Source organism: Centroberyx gerrardi, chromosome 8, assembly GCF_048128805.1.
Source record: "Centroberyx gerrardi isolate f3 chromosome 8, fCenGer3.hap1.cur.20231027, whole genome shotgun sequence".
Taxonomy (NCBI): Eukaryota; Metazoa; Chordata; class Actinopteri; order Beryciformes; family Berycidae; genus Centroberyx; species Centroberyx gerrardi.
The window spans coordinates 16,223,496-16,244,263 of NC_136004.1; the positions used below are offsets into that span (position 1 = coordinate 16,223,496).

At 47.7% G+C, this 20,768-nt stretch overlaps 1 protein-coding gene across 1 annotated transcript in view; it reads left to right on the top strand.

The window, feature by feature from the left end:
- Window positions 1–566: 566 nt before the first annotated feature.
- setbp1 (SET binding protein 1) overlaps window positions 567–20,768 on the top strand; it is a 33,378-nt gene continuing 13,176 nt past the window's right edge. Inside the window, exons 1-2 of the mRNA XM_071899742.2 lie at window positions 567–1,338; window positions 7,038–7,630. Of these exons, the coding sequence (XP_071755843.2) occupies window positions 7,196–7,630 (435 nt within the window). The 5' untranslated portion in view covers window positions 567–1,338; window positions 7,038–7,195. The remainder of the gene's footprint in view (window positions 1,339–7,037; window positions 7,631–20,768) is intronic.

Here is a 20,768-nt window from a genome sequence, read left to right on the forward strand (position 1 = left end):
TTTCTCTACTGGGATCAATAAAGTATCACAGTTTTATTATTTTAGCCTGAAAAAAACCCCCAGAATGAATGTACTTCCATTTTGCCACATTCTCACAATATTTATGATTATACTCTTATTCTTAAAGGATTTTACATGTAAAAAGTTAGTTCATATTTTACAAAAGTTGTGTATGAATACATATAACAGAACCTGCTGTGGAAGGTGCATGGTCTAACACATGTAGCCTATATAATGTACAGGCTACTGGCTATAAAACATGTTGAACTCAGAAATACTATTACTCTGTCCACACAGCAGTGACACAGTCAAAACACAAGCCTTTTCCCATATGTTGTTTTCTCCTTCTTTTACATTACATTTAAAAAACGCCATGCCTATGTGAGCAGTCCCAGGGGAGCAGGCGGCAGCGGGCAGGAGGAGGAGGAGGAGGTTGCAAAGGAGACGCGCTGAGCGACTGTGCTGCCAGGTGGAGGCGATGTCGCTCCTCCTCTCCTCTGCTCTCCTCTCCTCTGCTCTCCTCTCCTCTGCTCTGCTCGGCCACAGCGCTCAGTCTGCTGGGTGAGATCATTACCAGACACCAGGCTCCGGGACCTGACATTCACCGATCGGAAAGGCAGAGAGAGAGAGAGAGAGAGAGCAAGCGAGAGAGTGAGAGAGAGAGAGAAAACACCCCCCTGATCCGATGCAACCGGCGAGGGAAACCGACCTGAACCACCGTTTTCTGCCTCGGCACCTCTGTCTCCTGTATTGACGGCTGAAAGCGCGGTCTTGCCGCTGACGTTTCCGACGTCGGATTTGGGTTTATAGTCGGATGCGGGCTTGTTTTGACTGCAGTAATACAGTCCTACTCCCCACCCCCCCACTCCCCCCCCACCCCGAGTAGCGGATTTGCGAGGGATCTCAGCACTGTGCAGCTCCCCGAGTGACCAGCGACCCTGCAAGGCAACACAGACGCACTCTGCACCGCCACGGCTCGCAATAACACGAGTCCATCTGCAAGAGCGTCCAAAGATCTTATTTCTAAGGAATTAGACATAAGCGCCAAGTTTCCGATTGGATTTTTTTTTCCCCCTGTGCGGCTACCTTGTTTCTATCATCAGATCGGCTGCAAATCCTATTTTCGCCTTTTTTTTTCTTTCCAAAGCACTGTTGACGCCATTTTCCTCGGGGTTTTCTGTCAAAAAAAATACACATATATCCTGGCCCCGTTTGACAGCTCCCCAGGAGGCTGTCATCCCATCCGTCGCCTGTGTAAAATGTGTCTAAATGGATTGTAAATGATCTTGATAAAATATTTACACGTTAGACCCGAGTGTGTGACAACATTAGACATGGGTAAGTAGCCGAGTTGACTGGCCACATTCCACACCTGAATGCACCTCGCCTGTAAATGTGTTACTGTTGTTATTAATATTATAGGCTGCTGTGAGTCTGTTTATTAGCTTATTGGTAACTTATAGGCTTGTATATTTTGCATGTGCCATTTTCATTCTTCTTTTATTTTTGACAAGAAATAATAGAAATACATTGTAGTCACATGCCAACAAATTCAACATAACACACACACACACACACACCAACACACACACACACACACACACACACACACACACACACACACACACATATGACCCCAAGCAACGGTGCAGCTCAGTCTCCATCCATTATTACTATGTAATATCTTGGTAATTAGGTGGCAGTAAGATAGAGCACCTAATTAGGTCAATGGAATGAAGTGTCCACTACACACTGATCAAGCACCAGCTCAACTGCTGCTGTTAACCCTCTTAGTTAAAATGGTGTTCATCTGGGATGGACCTCCTGCACCTTCAGAGGCATAACACTCCATCACATAGCAGCACAGTCTATCACAAGCATCATAGACTCTCTGTTAGTCCTCAAGTCTGTCATGAGCAATGTCACATCTAAGCGTGTTTTGCTGAGTGTCATGTAGAATTGTGGAAAAATATGCAGGTTTTTGGTCGGACGTGGTGCTTGTACATGTTCAGGTGCGGCTACAAATGCTAGACAGCGACGAATGTCAGAGGGATGAAGCCAAGTGGTTTGAAAGCTGCAATGTTCATGACCGCTTGAAGCACACTCAGTATGCGAGGAGCGCGTTTCACTTCCCACTTCTCGTTCATACCGGTTTAGTTTTCATTTCTCGAACAAAATGCACACATGTCCCCGCCGTGGCTAGGTAGCAGAGATGACAGCATCCATTCAAATGTGTCTGACACATTGCATGCAGCGGGGCTTGGTGGAAACCAGCTTAACTCCACTCTGGTTGCATTCATCAAACGCTGCTCAGATGGGTTTCACATGGCTCAGAGATGGGTGTCAGAAACAATGTGGTCATGCTTCTGTTGCGTGGCGGAAGGTGAGGGCGGAAACTGGATGGCAGGACACCACTGTTTATCAGAAGCCTCCAAGGACTAGGTGGATAGATAGATAGAGAGATAGAGAGATAGATAGATAGATAAGGCTCAGACATTAAGTTGTGCTGTAAGGGAGAAGTAAGGGAAAGTGTCTAGACTATATGTGAATGAGATCCTGGAAAGGAACATTGGATACAAGAGGGTACGAGGGCATGAGAAGATAGGCAAGACGAGGAGAAGAGCGTGATTAGGTGGAAGAGATGGGGTTGAGAAGGGCATGAGAGATGGATAATAGAGGTGATTCAGGCATGGATGGAGGCAGTGAGCTCGTCTTGTTAACAGGTTCGGGTGAGCTGAATCTCCAGCGGCGTTTCCGTGGCGTAAAAGTACGAATCTGGCTATTAAATCCCCATTAGGTAATGAGATGCCCATGCCACCTTTAAATTAAAGCAGGAGAAATCGATTAGGTGTACCCCCTTCTGAGCTGGATACCTCAGGTCGAAATAGGATCACAGAGAGGGGGAGGAGGGAATATGAACGGGATCCAAGGACAAATCTAACTGTTGGCAGGCTCTCTTAACAGAATATCAGCACTGGAGCACCTTTTGGCAGAGCGCACAGAAGGAGGGAGGGAGAGGAGGAGGGAGAGGAGGAGGTGGAGGGTAAAGGAAAGAGGTAGCACAGGGAAGAAGGGAGAGAACAGAGGTGGGGGGGGGGTGAGGTGAGGGGAAGGAGGAAGACAGTTGGGGAGAAGGGGAGGTGTTTTTGCTGACAGCCATTTTGTGGCTTCTGCTGCAGTTAAAATGGTTTAACATTCATCTGCTTCTACGGGGCAGTTAGGTGAGGACGGTTTTAGTGCTACCTGGCATATGGCTCACCCAGAGGTGCGCGTGTGTGTGGGTGAGTGTGTGTGTGTGTGTGTGTGTGTGCGCACGTGGGATTATGAGGTCCAGGTGGGTTTAAGCCCATCATTTTATACTATGGCAGTTGCCTCACACCTTGCACCCTGATTCTCTGTCTCGCTGGTTGCACAACATGCTCCCACCATCCGTGTGAGGGTCATTGAACTGACGCAGGAAAGGTTTTTATTCCGTACTCCACATCCAAATGGAAGTTCATAATGTTCACTGCGAATATCAAAACATGTAGCAAATTGGAATAAGCTCTTAGGGGTGAAAAAACGTCTCCTTTCACCTCGCTCTGCTCTTAGCCAGAGGACTGATAGACTTCCAGTCAGAAAACTGATGCTAGTGCCCACTGGATTTGGAAGTACTAGAGAGCTGGGACCAATCCTTTTGATTTGGCTCCAACCAAAGATTGGTATCCTTCTAGAAACATTGGTTTGTATTATTGCCCCTTCACTAGAGGGCTGGAATAAAAGAGGAAAAGAGATAAAGGAAAAATGAAAATGGCAGACAGACAATGTTCATCATCCCTCTGAGATAGTCATCTATAGCCAGGGATGGCTGAGCCTCTACTACAATTTCACATCAAAGAACAGAAAAAAAAAAAAAAAAAAAGGCTCTTCACCTTGCGCAATCAGACAGGCGTTTGGTGTTCTTGTGGATGTGTGAATGTGTGAGTGTGTGCGCATCTGTCCGCATGTGTGTTTGAGCTATTTGTGAGTCCACCTCAGGCACTGGGCTGCTGGGTATGCAGCCTTAAAAGGTTGTGTTTCTACCGGCCTCTCTCTCTCTCTCTCTCTCTCTCTCTCTCCCTCTCTCACTCACACACACTCCCTTTCTCTCCCTGTTTTGTCTGTCTGTCTGTATCATTCACCATCCCCTTTTCTGTACATCTGTACTCCATTACCGTTGCTTTATCATAATTGTTTTCAAAGGACAAGGCAAAAAGGTGGAGGAGTGTCTCATTCACAGCCTTTCACATCCAGTACAGGGAATGACCTTATGCTATTTGAGAGGGAAGCTGGTTAGCGCTGGCAGTTTTGAGAACATAATAAAGCTATTTATGCAGTGAGTCTGGCCTCTCACAATCACCCTGCTGTCTGAGGCTCGTCGAGGTGTGTGTGTGTGAGCGTGTGTGTCAGTGTGTTTGCGTGTGTGAGAGAGGAGAGAGAGAGGAGAGAGAGGAGACAGTGAGGCTCAGGCTAGGCGAGGGAGGCCCGAGGAGGGGTCAGTCTTACATAAACTCTCAGCCTGTCTGCCAGTAACAGAGAACTAACACAGCTCAGGGCGCAGAGCAGGGAGGGAGGAGGAATAGTCATGACCCAGCTAAGTAGTTTACACAGTAATGGTCCAGAATGAAGATCGCACTTACGTATGACGCCATTTTGTTGTCGTGCTGGGTTACAGTTGCGACGGGGTATTGAGTCTTGAAGTGGACGTCTGTTTCTAGATTGGTTTCTTTTTGGTGTGTGTATGTGTGTGTGTGTGTGTGTGTGTCACGTTGTGGTTGGCAGCTGTCTTTCTTTTCCTGTCATTGTCCTCCCAGTCCCAGGACGCACAGGGTGGCTTTCACACATGCCATGAGGGCGAGTCACCAAGCTGACATTAGGGACTGGGAGGGCCAAACAGGGTCATGTGGGCACAGCAGGGGCTGGTGTGACTGGGCCCGGACTCGCTGTCTTAGGTTATCACTAGGCCTGAGCAATGAATCGAAAAGAAATCAAAATCGCTTATGCAATTTCCAAATCGCAGAGGCTGCAATTAATTGCTAAAGAGAGAGAGGCGTCCAAAATGGATTTCTGAACAAGATGTTTTAGTGCTGTGGGTAATCTTTGGTCCATGAATCAAGTACAATATTGGTGAAAACCTTTCATCATACTCAGTATGACTGAGTATGATGTATGAGTATGAACTCAGTAAATCCTGCACACTGGCATCTATTTTTTTTTTAACAAAATCACTTATGCAATTAGATTTTTTGTCAATATCTTTCAGCCCTAGTTTCAGCCCTAGTACTTTCAAAACTTAAAACTCAGGAATGCATTTGCATACTTTACCACTGTGGGGCCACCAGAACTTACATCAGTCACTCCTTATGAGTCAGCTTTGGAAGACTTTGGTTTCGAATAGGCAAGCCTCACTGCTAAACTCTCAGAGGAGGTTCACAGAAGCAAACTTTTTAATTTACCAAATGCAATAAAAAAAAATGACCAAGCATTGACCCGGCCCCCTGGGTTGGACATTGTTTGCGTACCGTTCTGCAGTGTCAAGTTTGTTGAAATACCGCTGTGGATTATGATTATCCAATCACACTGTAAGCATGTGCTGCGCTGTGAGGCCTGTTGGGTATTATGATGGGGATCAGCTGTTAGTACAGTAGCGTGGGCTGGTACAGGAGCACACACGCATGAAAAATCACACACACACACACACAGATAGCGTGAAATGCCTACAGTAACCATGTCAGGTCTAAGTGTATTAGTGCAGGGAGGGGAGGGAGGTAATTCTCGGTGTATGCTGTAAACCTTCTGTGCACTCACAGGTCATCATAAGCCTAGAGTAAGCACTAGGCTTTTACTTGAGTCTTGTCCCCAGGTAGTGGTGTAGTCTGGGTTCATATCAGTGTAAATGGTGTCAGTCTAAGCCCAGCGTGTGAGCCGGCATTCCCCACTTCCAGCTCAGTCATGCCTCATGTCATATTGACTGATGGGATTCCCTGGAGCTGCAGTGAGAAGTGTAGTCCAGTGTTTGTTTTGGTCGCTTTCTGTTTATATGCATGTGTGTGAGTAAGCCCGTGTAAGTGCCTATGCGTGTGTGTGTGTGTGTGTGTGTGTTCATGAGTATGTAATATATTATATATCTGCGTATACATGCGCGCTGATCCGAGGCGGAAAAGCTGAATCCTCTGAGAGACGGCGACCGCACCGTTTTCTCTAGAGAGCAGAAATAGCAGCAGGGGTGCAGAAGTCTACTCTTTAGCAACACTGTCATTTGTATACGTGTATACATTTATACAGGCATAAGTGCGTGGGTTTTTTTTGTGCATGTGTGTAGCGGTGCCGTTGCATGCGTGTGTAAAACAGTTCAGACGCTGGTTTTTCCAGACCAGCTCGTAAACCACATCTGGGGAAAGAATTTAGATTCCTTCCCTCCTTCTCTCTCTCTCTCTCTCTCTCTCTCTCTCTGCTGCCTTCCCTTTCTCCCTGTGTGATTCCCTCCCTCCTTCCCTGCTCCAGAGAAGAGAGAGAGAGAGAGAGAGAGAGAGAGAGGGAAGAAAAAAAAAACAGCAGTCAGCTTCTTTCATTTTTTCTGTCTTGTGTCCTCAGGCTAACTTCAGCCTGGTTTTAGAGCAGAGAAGAGGAATGTCTTATTTTGCACTGATCACTCTAGTCTCTGCACAGCTCTGCTTTAGATCTGTCGGGGGGGAAGGGGGGGGGGGTAGAGGGAGGGAGGAAGATTAGTACAGAATGAGTAAAGGAGGAGTGGAGAGAAAGGCGGGTGGAAGGGGGTGTCAAAGGATGAGTTTGTTTACGCGTGGCACAAAATGTAAATGAGAGTGTGGCATGCCTTTACAGCTCTGTGATGAGGTTGTGTGTTTGTCTTCATACATAACAGGCAGCTAATGATGTTGATGACAGCAGACGGGCCTGTGCTGAGAGGTAGCGCTGGAATGGAAGCTGCAGGGATGACAGGCCTCTGTTTTAGTCACTCTTCTTCTCCTAATCATATCGTTCACCTGCTCTCTCCCCAGACTGTCCCTGGCTTAGCTGCGTTCCTGTGGGACAACCAGCCCAGCCCCAGTAGCTGACTGACAGCAACCACCCAGCCAAACAGACTACTGTTCTCTATCTTCCTATTGGCTGGCTGCCACAGCTTCCCCCGTCCTGATTGGCTCTGGCGGGAGCGTGGATGGAGCCAAGGGATCTGGTTGGCTCGGCCCGACCCAAAGAGGCGGAGTTACAGGGAGGCAGGGCGGAGCCGAATGACGACGACCGGGAAGGAGCGGCGGGCGTCGGTTTGGCGCGCAGCGATGATGTGATTAGCGGCGGCATCAGCGAAGGGGAGGGGCTAGAGGAGCAGGGGGAGGGACTTCTGGAGGAACAGGAGTTCTCCATCAAGGAAGCCAGCTTCCAGGAAGGAAGTCTAAAGCTGAAGATCCAGACCACCAAGCGCACCAAGAAGCCCCCCAAGAGCCTGGAGAACTACATTTGCCCCCCGGAGATCAGGATGACCATCAGACCTCCGGCTGGAGAAGGCAGGGGGGGCCGGCAGGGCCGAGCAGGAGGGGGGGCAGGAGCTGGGCGGGGCATGAAGGAAGAGGAGCGAGGACCCCCCAGAAAGAGGGTAGGTTACTGTGATTTGGCTGTAGAATGGTAGTAGTGTAGTGTGATGTCATATGAATGTATGTTTTTCTTATCTTTGTGTTTTGATTGTGTGGCTTAGCTTCCCAGAACTCCTGTCACTGACTACAGACCTCCTGTGGCTTCTCTTATCTCAACATCTCTGAATTTACCGCTTGCTCTCTCATACACTCCGCCTCTTCTGTATTTCTCTCTCTCTCTCTCTCTCTCTCTCGCTCTCTCGCTCTCTCGCTCTCTCAATCTCTCTCTTTCTCTCTCTCAGTAGCTCCTTTGCCTGCTTGGTTACACAGGGTCAAAGTTTGCTGCGTAATTGAAACCAGTCATGACTAGCTGAGATCACGCACTCACCCACACACACACACACACACACACACTCAAACACACACACACACACTCAAACACACACACACACACACACTCACCCACACACATACACACACACACACACACACACACACACACATTGGAGCTGAGAATAGGGCTGACATAAGCAAGTGACAGCTGGTCTCTGCTCTCTCCATTTGTGGTCATATACACAGGGACCTCTCCTCTCCTCTCCTCTCCTCTCCTCTCCTCTCCTCTCCTCTCCTCTCCTCTTTAATGAAATCAGCATGTGGGTCATGCCCCCCCCCCCTTCACACACAGACTGGTGTTTGGTGTGTGTGACACTGTGTATGTACAGGTCCTTGGGGGAATCCAGTGTTTGCAGTGTGTGTTGACCTACACAGTGGTGTGTGTGTCCAAACCTGACAGCCATCTCTGTGTCACTGAGCTCGACAGGCCCGGCAGGAGCGGAGGGGATGTAGTCGACATGATGCTGGGCCCTGTTTTGTTTTGTTCTGTCACACTCCATTCTTTTGGTTTCAACATCCAGTATGCTCATTATGAGTGAGTGCTGCATGATAAACCAATCGTCATTTTCACCTCTGACCTCATGCCATCTTTTTCTAAATACAGTAAGAAAATGCAGGGTAACCCCTAAAATATACAGCTATGGGTTTTTTTTGCTATCGGTGAACAAGCTGGGGAACCAGTCCTTATCCAGCTCGATAGGTCCCATTGCCACTGCTGCAGTATGATTGACAGGGGTTGTCATAGTGACAGGAGCAGGAGCAAGCTGCTCTCCATTGAGGGTCGGGGAGGGGAGGGGAGGGGAGGGGAGGGGAGCGGGTGTTGGTGTTGATTCAGATCAGTTTCAACCCCTCATCCCCTATATTCCATCCCTCAATCACACCCCCATCCGCACCATCCCCCTCCCCCCACCCCCAATCCCTCATCCCCCCCGCTCCTCACATCCTTTCCCTCCATCCACCCATCACCTGCCACCCCAAGGGTGTAATACAGACAGGCTCACTGGAGAGGAACGGGTTAAAGAGAGAGGCTGGGCTGCTGTCTCTGTCTCTCTCTCTTTCTCTGTTTCTCTCTCTCTCTCTCTCTCTCTCCCTGTGTGTGTGTGTGTGTGTGTGCGGTGTTTAGGTTAAATGCTCTCTTTGTGATGTGTGTGAGGCTGTGGGGCGGGAGGGGAGGGGGGGTGGGAGCAGATGGACAGCCTCTCTGCTCTCTGTTGTATTGTGTCTAGAGCTACTCTTTCTCTCTCCCTCTCTCTCTCTCTCTCTCTCTCGCTCTCTCTCTCTCTTTCTCTCTTTCTCCCTCTCTATCTCTTCCTTGCTCTCTCTCTTGCTTTCTCTCTGCTCTCTATCTCTCAATCTTTTCTTCCCCCCTGCATCTACCTCTTTTCACCCACTCTTTTTCACCACTCTTTTCTTTTTTTTTTCCTCTTCCTCTCTCTCTCTCTCTCTCTCTCTCTCTCTCTCTCTCACCCTCTGTTGTCTTGTAGCAGATGGCAGTGTGGGGCAGCAGCAGCAGCAACAGAGCAGAAGCCAGAGTGTGAGCAGGAGATGGGGAGAGGAGAGGGGAGAAGGGAGGGAGGGGGGGGTGGAAAGAGGAGGAGGAGAAAGGAGGTGGGGGTCAGGCATATGGAGAGCCTGGTTAAGGGGCCCCCTCAGAGGGAGTGTGTATGTGCGTGTGGTGGGGGTGGGGGGTTGGGGGCAGGATACAATAGATGCCCATTAAGACAGAGATTTGACTCTAATAGACAGAGAAGGGGAGAGACAGACAGACAGATAAGTAGGCAAACATGCAGAGTGGCAGAGAGAAAGACAGAAAGGAAATGGCATTTCTTTTTTTCCCATTCTGTTTGTTTTGTACAGGTATAAGAATCTCAGCTGTCACAACTGCAGAGAGAATGTAGTATTCTATTCTATTCTATTCTATTCTATTCTATTCTATTCTATTCTGTTCTGTTCTGTTCGGTTCTGTTCAGTTCGGTTCTGTTCGGTTCGGCTCAGCTCGGCTCAGTTCGGTTCTGTTCTGTTCCACCAATATATATAGATATCAACAAAATAGAATAAGATAAGATGAGATGAAGCTTTAAATGATCCCTGTAGGGGAAATGCAGCAAATAGCAATAGAATGTACCAAAAAGATATAGAATTAACAATAGAAAGATAGACTAGAATCAAGAATATAGCAAATTAGGGTTATATAAACACACGTAGCTGATTATGTCACTGTTAGAACATGTTAGGTAGAAAGTGTGATTGAACATTATTAGGGTGAACAGAGTAAAAGCAGAAGAACCTAGTGAGACAAAGAATAAAAGAGAAGTGGAAGAGAAGAGAAGAAAAGAGATGGGAAGAGAACAGAACAAAACAGAACAGAACAGGAGAGAACAGAAGAGAAGAGATCAGAAGAGACAGGAAAAAGATGTAATTTCCCCGCCTTAAAGGGAACCTCAGCCTCCTATCATCTTCATAGCAGGCATCTATAACCAGGGGGTCAATGAGCAGGCGAGCTGTGTCAGGGGACAGACCCACACACACACATAAATGGGATATGATGGGCTCCCCTTCTCTGTCTCCAGCTGACATCACACACATGCTGAACGTCCTCTCACACACGGCTCTTTGTCTGGGCACGCTGTGTGTGTTTGGAAGATGAATGTGTGTGTTCTAACATATTGGGTCCTGGGTCAACCACTGCATCACTCCCCCAGACACACACACACACACACACACGCGCGCGCGCACACACAGTTATCAGTCCAATGCCTACACACGGGGGAGTGTACGCATGCTAACATGCATACACTCTCTATCTCTCTTTCCCTCACTCTGCCTCTGCCTCTCTCTATTCTCTCTCTCTCTCTCTCTCTCTCTCTCTCTCTCTCTCTCTCACACACACACACACACACACAAATCACGTTGAGCGGTGATTGCAGTTAGAGAGAGTGTTTTCCTGGTTATCTGTCCAGTTCTCTGGACGTGCCAAATGTGGCTCTTAATCCATTTCACTATCTGTGGGGAGAGATAAGCCAGAGCTTTTCCAGGAGTCCAGGCCAGGCTGTGTGTTGTTGTTGTTGTGTGTGTGTGTGTGTGTGTATTGATGGGTGTGTGGGCGTGTGCATGCATGTGCATGCGAAACCCTGACGCTAGACACACACTTATCTTGTCTTGACAGCCCCTCTGCTTGGTGGTCCCCCTGGCTGTGTGTGTGTCTGTGTGTGTGTATATGTGTGTGTGCGTGTGTGTGTGTGTGTGTGTGTGTGTGTGTGTGTTGCTGCTTGGTGGTCTCCCAGCAGTGTTTGGGATTATTATGTGTTAGTCAAGTGCATTCACAAGGAAATTAATGCTGCCACAGTTGCCACGCCAAGTGTGTGTGTGTGCATGCAGTGCGTGCACGTGTGTGTGTGAAATGGTTAGCCTTTTGATGTGAGCTTTTTTATCCCTGGCTGGGATGGCGGTTGGTGACCTGAGGGACTTGATGAGCTCATAAAATAGGAGCGTGTGTGTGTGTGTGTTTGTGAGTTTGTGTGTATGTGTGTGAAGCGTTGGTGCGTACCCACAGAGAGTGATCCTTGATTGATTTATGTGGATGAACATTAAATGATCACCTCTAATATGGCCTGCCCAAGCTGTCATATTGGACCTTTTTTGGTGTCTGTCATCATGGTGAAAATAGCCAGGCTTTTGTGTGTGTGTGTGTGTGTGTGTATGTGTGTGTGTATGCTCAGTCTGCAGTCTTTGAGAGTAAGAGCTGGGAATGCTTTAAGGGGCGTTTCCCTGTGGTAGATGGGGGATGGGGTGTGTGTGTGTGTGTGTATGTGTGTGTGCATGTGTGCGTGCTGGGGAGGGGTGAGTGATTTAGCACCGCTGAAACACCAGCTGTCCATCTGTGTCTGACCCCCACACACACCCCCATACACACTTGAAACACCACACACACACACACACACACACACACACACACACACACACACACACACACGCTCTCACATCTAACCTCTGATCTGCTCATGAGTATCTCTCAAACCTGAAGAGGGTCCAGAAAAAACACACACATACAATCTCTCTCTATATTTATCTATCTCTATTTCTCTCTCTCTCCAGCAAACACATAAACACACACACACATAAACACACAAACACACACACACTACATTACACTAAGCAAGATTGCTCCCTAATCAGCTCTGCAGTAGTGCTGGTGCTGCAGTGTATCCACAATGAATGACTCTGCAAGGTCACTCTTAGTGAGCACACACACGCACACACACACATGCACACACACCCACACACACACACACACACACACACAGACACAGACACACAAAGGAACGTTGGAGGCTGGCAGAAGAAGAGATGAACTTTGACCCTGCTTGACATTCAGAAGTTGAGTTGATAGCTGGACTCTGCTGTGTCTATGTGTGTGTGTCAGTGTGCGTCATTTGTGTGTGTGTGTCGTTTTGTTTGTTTGTGTGAGCGGGTCAGGGTTGAGACAACTGGAGTCTGGCCTTTGCTTTCATACCCTCAGGGCTGGATTGTGTGTGTGTGTGTGTATGTGTGTTTGTGTTGACCATTTGGTTGGAACTGTAGCTAATTTCTCAATCAGACACACACATACCATCTTCTCAATCCTTCCCAAAGGTCAGGCCCTATTCATTCGCTATTGTGTCCAGTCCCAGTGGGTCGCTGTTCCTCTCCAGGCAGATGCAGGCGGACTATAATAGCCAGTCTAGCTGAAGGTACATTTTAATGAAGACCTAAAGCCGCTATATGCACTTAAAGAAATGCTTTGCTCAGCCAGCCAGCAACTACCAATGAACATGAGAGTGTATCGTATTGCTACAAAGTCAAGCTTTCATGTTTTGAGAAAAGCATTCTTATTTTCAGGTTGCTGCACCCCTGATTCTTATTTTCAGGCTAACAACCATTCATTCTTAAAATGATGCAGAGGGTTATGAATGACAGCTTCGGGTAATAAAAATAACTCAATGCACAGAGGACCACGTCAACCTCCAACTACCACAAGAAGAAAAGGAAAAGCGCCAGTATTGAAGTTTTTGTGGTTTTGACCTGACAACAGCGATATGTGTGTAGACTTTATACGTAGACAGGCCTGGATATGGTTTATGGACAGGGGCTCACTGTGACTCACATGACTGTGGCATTATCTGGAGGGCGGCCATGTTTGATGTCCTCTGCGGTCACGGATGATGTTGAGTCACAGCATCATGTGTTCCTGGTGGCCGCTTTGTCTTGGTGTGACTCCATCATGTCTCTGCCTCTCTGGGCTGTTCTGCGGTTAGTGTGTGTGTGTGTGTGTGTGTGTGTATGCGCTGGGGGAGAAATTCTGTGGTTTTAGACAAGGACTAGCAGGGATAGAGGGCGATGTTAGATGGAAGAGGGAGAGAGAAGGGGATGATGGGAGTCAAAGGAAAGGAGAGGCAGGCGCAGGGTATTGACTTTCACTGTGTCTCACTTGAAGCGTAAGTGTGTTTGTCAGTGAAATCTGATCGCCCCATCAGCTGTCTGAGACGCGCCTGTCAGAAGGGGTGTGTGTGTGTGTGTGTGTGTGTGTGAAAGAGAGAGAGAGAAAGAGAGAGAGAGACACAGAGAAATAGTGGTAAGGTGGTGCCCAACCCTCCTCTTCCGATACCCATGTCACCATCTCTCTCAACCAATGCTATCAGTTTCCTTCTTTCAGTTTCTTGCAGTCAGTTTAGTAACTTTATTTGCATGTTCATCAGAAACAACACTGCCAAAGCAAAAAAAGCATGTTGAGGTGATTAATTATTTAGATAATATTTCATCCAGCAGTACATGATCATCAATATCTGATGTAAAACATTTTCAAAATTTAGAACATGTAGTCAAATCATTCAAAAGCCAGGGAGGGCATATCAGACACTGTAGTAACCCTTGTGCATGTTTATGTGTGTGTAATTTTACCCAGTTCTACGCTTATAACCTTCTTTTGGGTTTGTGTGCGGCGCTAAAATTATCCGTCTGCATTTTTGCTGTTTATTTATGCCCTTCGTCTCTTTAGCATGGATGCGGACATGAATAAATGATATAAATGTGTCTGTCTGTCCCTCTGTCTGTCTGTCTGTCCCTTGGGGCGGCTCAGACTAAACAAACAGCTGTGTTTATGAAGCAGGGAAGTGCCACAAGGGTCTTCTGTTTAGCGGTCCATTTCAACACACACACACACACACACACACACACACACACACGCACACACACACACAGGGGCTCCCAAATGCCCTCTGCTCCTCATCTTTTACCCGCGCTGCTCTGTTGCTTTCTTGTCCCCTTGTGTTTTCTGCCCCGCTCTGTCTCTCTCTCCTGGCCTCCTCTGTTCAGCGTAATGCTCTCTCGCTCTCAGACTGTGAGGAATGCCACTCCGTGTGACCCCTCACCTACAAGAGGGAGGGGTGCTGCTTTAGTCGAGGGAGCGAGGGGGCAGCTGCAGTCATGTGCCCAGGCCTGGGAGGAAACACACACACACACACACACACACACATAGACCCAGCTTGTTAGCTAACACTCACATTGAAGCCTAGCTGTGTATCCACTGATGCAGTTTTAGATGTGGGCTGCCGCTACCGCGTCTCTTTGTGAATGTCTGCGAAAGTGTAGGGTGCTACGCTTTGGTGTGTGTGTGTGTGTGTGTGTGTGTGTGTGAACGCGCGAGTGGAGTGCTGCCTGACACAAAGGCGTTATTGTTGGTGTGAGGGGGCCTGAGGGGAGGCGGGCAGTCTGATTGGTTAAGACTATTGTGTCTCACTTTGCCCATTCTCCCTGTCACTGAGGATGTCATTACAGTGGCTCTCTAACTCTTACTCTACTCTGTCTCTCTCTCTCTCTCCCTCTCCCTCTCTCTCTCGGACTACAGAATCTGTGGATCATCTGAGGACTTGAGATAATCGTAGAAATATATATAAGCAATGAAAGTGCTTCACTTTGCAAGCTATAAACTAAAGCTAAAAACTCTAGAGTCATTATTTCATTATTCAGGACATCCTTATACTTCTATTAGCAACCTTCTTGTTGTTGTTGTTCTTCTTCTTCTATTCTTCATTCTTCTACTACTAACAACTATTGGTAACCATCACCTGCTGAAAAATAATCTGTTAGTTTGTGTTTGTGTTTAGAAACATGCAGGCGATGTGGTGACTTCTCGCTGCTTATAGCCTCAGTAAGTAGCAAACATCGTGGGAGAGTGGCTTATTCTTACATAGCATATGATCAATGAGTGAGGCTTGGCTGTTACATACCACTGTTTGCCAGAGAGGAAGTGTTTAATCTTAGCACAGCTTCTGTCTTGAATTACCCATCATTCCACACAGGAAGTCATCCCTCAGGATTTAGAGCAGCTCATTGGCTGTTAATTGCTTCCTGTTGTACAGAAGTGGTCTGATTGGGTCATATGGAGCACAGAGTACGGTGAACAACACGTTCCTTTGGTTTTGTAATGTGTGTTGCGCATGTGTGTGTGGGTGTGTGTGTGTGTCTAATTCACCACTCTGAATACTTGCATTAAATAAATGGCATTCTGTTTATTCGTGAAATCCTATGTATTGGGCTTGTTGTTGTGATTTCAAATAAGGAGAACGTGCATGGGTGTGTGTGTGTGTGTGTGTGCGTGTGGTCAGCCTATATGCATGTGCTATATATTCTTTGTGTTGAACATGTGCGCTGGCTGAAATGCATAGCGCTGTCACAGGAGGTTGGGCCACCACCATGAAAGGAACAATCAGTACATAATCGCTGTAATAATCACTATGAAAAACTCTTCTAATGCGGTTCTTAGGGCTATTCACAACCAAGACGCACATATGCACGCGCACACACACACACACACACACCATTAATGCTAATAGCGGGGATTAGATGTATACTTTGTGTAGCATGTAAATGTGTGTGTCATTACTGTGCGGGTGAAAACCTCCAATTGGGCCGTAATAACACGCTTCGGTTCAGCCAATCACAGGCTTTTGTTCAGATTGAGTCATCTACGTGTGAGCGTGTCTGAAGAGTGTGTGACAAGGAGACTCTTGGGTGTTTCGCTGCTATCTTTAGGAGCACTCCAATCTGAAGGATTACTGTTGTGGACGTAGGAGGGACGTTTTTTACTTCAGACCCACCGCTGTGCATTAAATCTGGCTTCTGCTTTACATTTAGCTTAGGGACAAATGTGGACCGAATGCTTGATCAGTCCCAGCAGGGAAGGTACACAGCAGCACTTAGAAAGGGATATGTTGCAGAAAACGTGTGAGTTTTTGGGTTGAATAATCAAGCCCTGTGTTTTTTTCTAGAGCGTGGCTGTAGGCTGAATACATAGTTTTCAAATTAGAGCATTAGAGCAAGAATGGAAGTTTTGAATGGCGCCCAATTTCCAAACTTTCCCACCCAGCTTTCCCAGAAGATGCTTTGGCTGGCACAGATGCCACCAGATCCGTGATAGTAAAGCATTGGCTAAGGCAGTACGAGCTGAGTGAAAACAGACATACAAGCACACACACACACACACACACACACAGAAATACACTGGCATGCATGCACACACTCACACTCACACACACACACACACACAATTGCAGGCAGTGGGCCTGATCTCAATGTTCCACAAACTGTCCCACCTTGACACCCCCCTCCTTCCTCCCCCTGTCCTCCCTCTTTTCTCTCCCCTGCTGTGGGTCTCCTCAGGCGCATGAATGGAAGTCTTTATTCCCGGGAGAACTGGTGGGAAGAACGAGAGAACGAGAAACAGAGGGAGGGAGGAGGGGGCGGAGGGGAGGGGGAGGTCTGTGAGAGTGGCCACAAGATCAACACAGCGCTACAGCTCCTCTTTTCTCCTCCCTCGCTTTTTCCCTCCCTTTCTCTGCACCCCCAACCCCCCCTCCCTCTCTTTCTACCCCGGTTTAAGTGCTGCGGACACAAAGGCGTGTTAGTATTCATGGTGTTTGTTTGCAGAGGAGCTGTGTGTGTGTGTGTGCGTCTGTGTGTGTGCGTGTCTGTGCATATGTGTGTGTGTGTGTGTGTGTGTGTGTGTGTGTGTGCAGAGCTGTCAGAAACACAGATCACAGAGAAACAGCGCTCTGAATGGAGCTGGAGAGAGAAGGGGGGGAGGTGAAAGAGGGTGGGGGTGGGTGGGTGGGGGGGCAGTTCCCACAGGGGGAGAATGGTCAGCTCCAGAAAAGAGAAAAGAAGAAGAAGAAAAGGAGGGATGAGATGGGGAGGGAGGGGGGGATGCACGAGGCCACAGGGGCAGAGAGGGACAGCATGGTGTCAAAGCCAAGGAGAGTGTGTGTGTGTGTGTGTGTGTGTGTGTGTGTGTGTGTGTGAGAGAGAGAGAGAGAGAGAGGATCATATCAATCACAGGGTTTTGGAGGGAACTAGTTGTAAACGGGTCTAGGCACCTCTCTCCTTTCTCTCTCCTTGTTTTTCTGCTGGTCCTCTTCTTTCCCTCCCTTTCTGCCGCTCTCTCATTCTTTCAGTAAATCCTTCCCCTCCCCTTTTGCCCCCCCCCCCATTTCTCTCTCTCTCTCTCTCTCTCTCTCTCTCTCTCTCTCTCTCTCCTCTCTCTCTCTCTCTCTCTCTCTCTCTCTCTCCCTCTCGCTCCCTCTCTCTCTCTTTCTCTTTGTGTGTCTGTCTGGACAGCTGCCCAGTTCCATACACAGGGAAAAATGAAACACTCTAACCACCGGGCGTGCAGCCAAATAAAAGGCTGCGAAAAACTATTTGAAGGGCAGCGTGTGTGTGTGTGTGTATGTGTGTGTGTGTGTGTGTGCGTGCGTGCGTGCGTGTGGTTTGTGTATACGTTTGCTGGTGTGTGTTTGTGTGTATATATGTGCTGGGTTGTGAGATTTGGGTGTGCCTGTTTAGGGTGTTCTTTCCCAGTATAATGGTGCAGCCAGGGTGCTGTGTGTGTGTGTGTGTGTGTGTGTGTGTGAGCAGAAGTTCTACTCGGAGTTTCAGTTTATTCAACAGTGGAAAACGAGAGGCTGCAGGGGAGGAAAGGACAGGAGGGGCCGTCACATACCTCCTCTCACGTCAAACTGCAGAGGAAAGGAGTACAACTCTGCTTTTACATCAGGTTTCACGATTTCCAGCAGCCTTCTCAATGTGAATGTTGCACTAACACACACACAAACACACACACACACACGATTGTCGGTAAATATACGTCGACTCATTTACAGAGTGCCTTTCACTCGGGTGATTGCAGCACTTAGTCACATATTATCCATGACCTCCTCTGCTCTGCTCTGACCTTATCTGATGGTTACATCATCAGTGGAAAGGAATGTGGCTGTTCGCCCGGCTCCATATCTGTCTGCGTTCGGGTGTTGGTGAGCCTCTGTGACTGACTGAGACCAATCCGTGTTGTTACAGTCCTGACCCAGAGGAAGAAATTCTAGAAATGGTTGTTGACCTAGCCGTGGAGACTGACCTTTAACCCCCGAACACAGGCCTGACAGCCTCGAGGGACAGGCTGCTCCGTAAAACCAGATCAGATCAAATAGGTGGAGGGCTGAACATGCTTTTTTTTTGTGCTGGCCTTTCTCATGCCTCCTTATCCATATTTGATCAGAGGAGACTTGTAGAAGGGAAGGAAAGGAGGATTGGTGTGGAAAAGGTTGAAGCCAGCCTCTTGAGCCTCATAGGCTTATGGGTCAGAGTCCATGTCAGTGTGCTGGCTCCCTGACCGCTGCCCCCTGCTGCAGACCAGCAGTAGCACAGGGAGGAGACAGTCTATACTCACTCTATACAATATACTGTATACAATGGAGAAATATCGGAATCAGAATCGATTTATTTGCCAAGTACAATACGGAGCCAGGAATTTGTTTTGGTTGTGTTGGCACAGCGACTTATGAACAGCTTATAGAGTTTCACAACAGGACCTCACATACAGTGTAAAAGAGCAGTGCAAGACATGCAATAAACATAGTAATAGTATATGTATATATTGGTATACATTCAAAATTATGTTCAAGATGTGCACCATAATTATGAATTATGCCAAAACATTGTCTTATTGTATCAGTGAATGAGGGCGAACCCGAGCAGAAAAGACAAGAGGAAAAAAAGAATCCTCGTCAAACCATGTCGACTACAACAACCATGGAAATGCCTTGTTCCAGATGACCACTATTTATATTCACTAGCTTGAATACCAGCCAGTGAGTGTGTTTTCTCCCTGTAACTGCTGCATGGTGTGGCTGAGGTGTGGAGGAGAGGAGAAGAGAGGAGGAGAGGGTGGTAGAAGCGAGGAAACTAAGAACAAAAAGCTGAACTCGTGCCAATAACCCAGCCTCAACCAGACGGGGGGGGGGGGGTTGTGTAGAGCTCCCTATCTCTCTTTCTTCTGCTTCTTCTTCTCTCTCTCTCTCTTTCTCTCTTTCTCCCCCTCCCTCCTCTCTCTACCAGGGAAGGTGTCCATGCCTCCTTTCTTTATTATCTGTCTGTGGTTGCTGTGTGGTTAGTGGGGAGGACGCATTTTATATGTGTGCGTGTGTGTGTGTGTGTGTGTGTGTGTTTGAGTAATTGTGAGTGAGTGGTTCAGTTTCTTTATCCTCCTGTTAATCATATATTGGAGGTTTGACTGGGTGGTCTCTCTCTCTCACTCTGACTAGCTCAGCGTCTCTATCTATCTGTCTTTCTCTGCCCTTCTGCCTCGCTGTCTCCTTTAACCTGAAGCAGCAGGTATTCTAGGACAGGTTAAATGAGAAAGCTTGTGTGTATCAGGTATCTGTCATCTTATCCCACTGTGGACTCCCAACGTCTCTTCTCCAGTGTCACCACACACACACACACACACACACGCATACACACACACACACACACACACACACACACACACACACACACACACACATCCTAGGACTTACAGCGAACTGTAGCAGTGCAGTGTGTTCTGGAGATAAACAGCCAGAATGTGCATGGGTTGCTATGTGAGCAAGCGTGTATAAGTATATATATTTTCTGGGATTGCTCGTCATTTCTGTTGCTCTGTGTGTGTGTGTGTGTGTGTTTTCACCCACATGCTGAGCATTCTGTTACGGAGCATTCATTTGTGTGCTTGCGTGTGCGCAAGTGTGTAGCCGTGTGTTTGTGTGTGCGTGCAGCCTGTGTACGGCCGATAAACAGCTTCTGCAGCCGGTGTTGAGGGACTAAATGAGTGTCACTGGCTGACTACTGATGGGCGAGCGCGAAAGAGGGAGAGGGAGAAAGTTGGGCAGTGAGGGAGGAAGGATAGAGGAGGTGGAAAGTGGTTGATGATAGAAGATAGAGTAGGTTATTGGCAGGGGGAAAGATAGAATGGATGAAGTTCTCGTTCTTGCTAATAAGTGCATTGTGATGAGAACTGCATATTGTTCTATGTGTGTGTTTGTGTGTGTGTGCAAGTGAGCAAGGAGCAAGAGCTAAGCAGCTAGCAAGATACCCGCTCCCTCTCAACTGTCACTAGCCTGGCTGTGTAACCTTAAGCGTCCATAACTGTAAAACCTTGAAACATTTTAATCCTGTGCTGTTATGTGAATAAGCAGGATCAAATGAAGTATTTAAAAGGTGTGCATGTATCTGTACGTCCTTGTGTGTGTGCGCGTGTGCATGAGTGTGTGTACATGCTGAGAGGCAGGCCTGTGGTTAGGTTACATCTCCCTGCAGCGCAGTAGAACAGTGTCTTGTTGCGTCACACTGAGTCTGTTAATAACAGGCTAAACCACAAAGGCCATCCGCTGCTGTATTTCTCATCTTCCAGCAGAACTGATT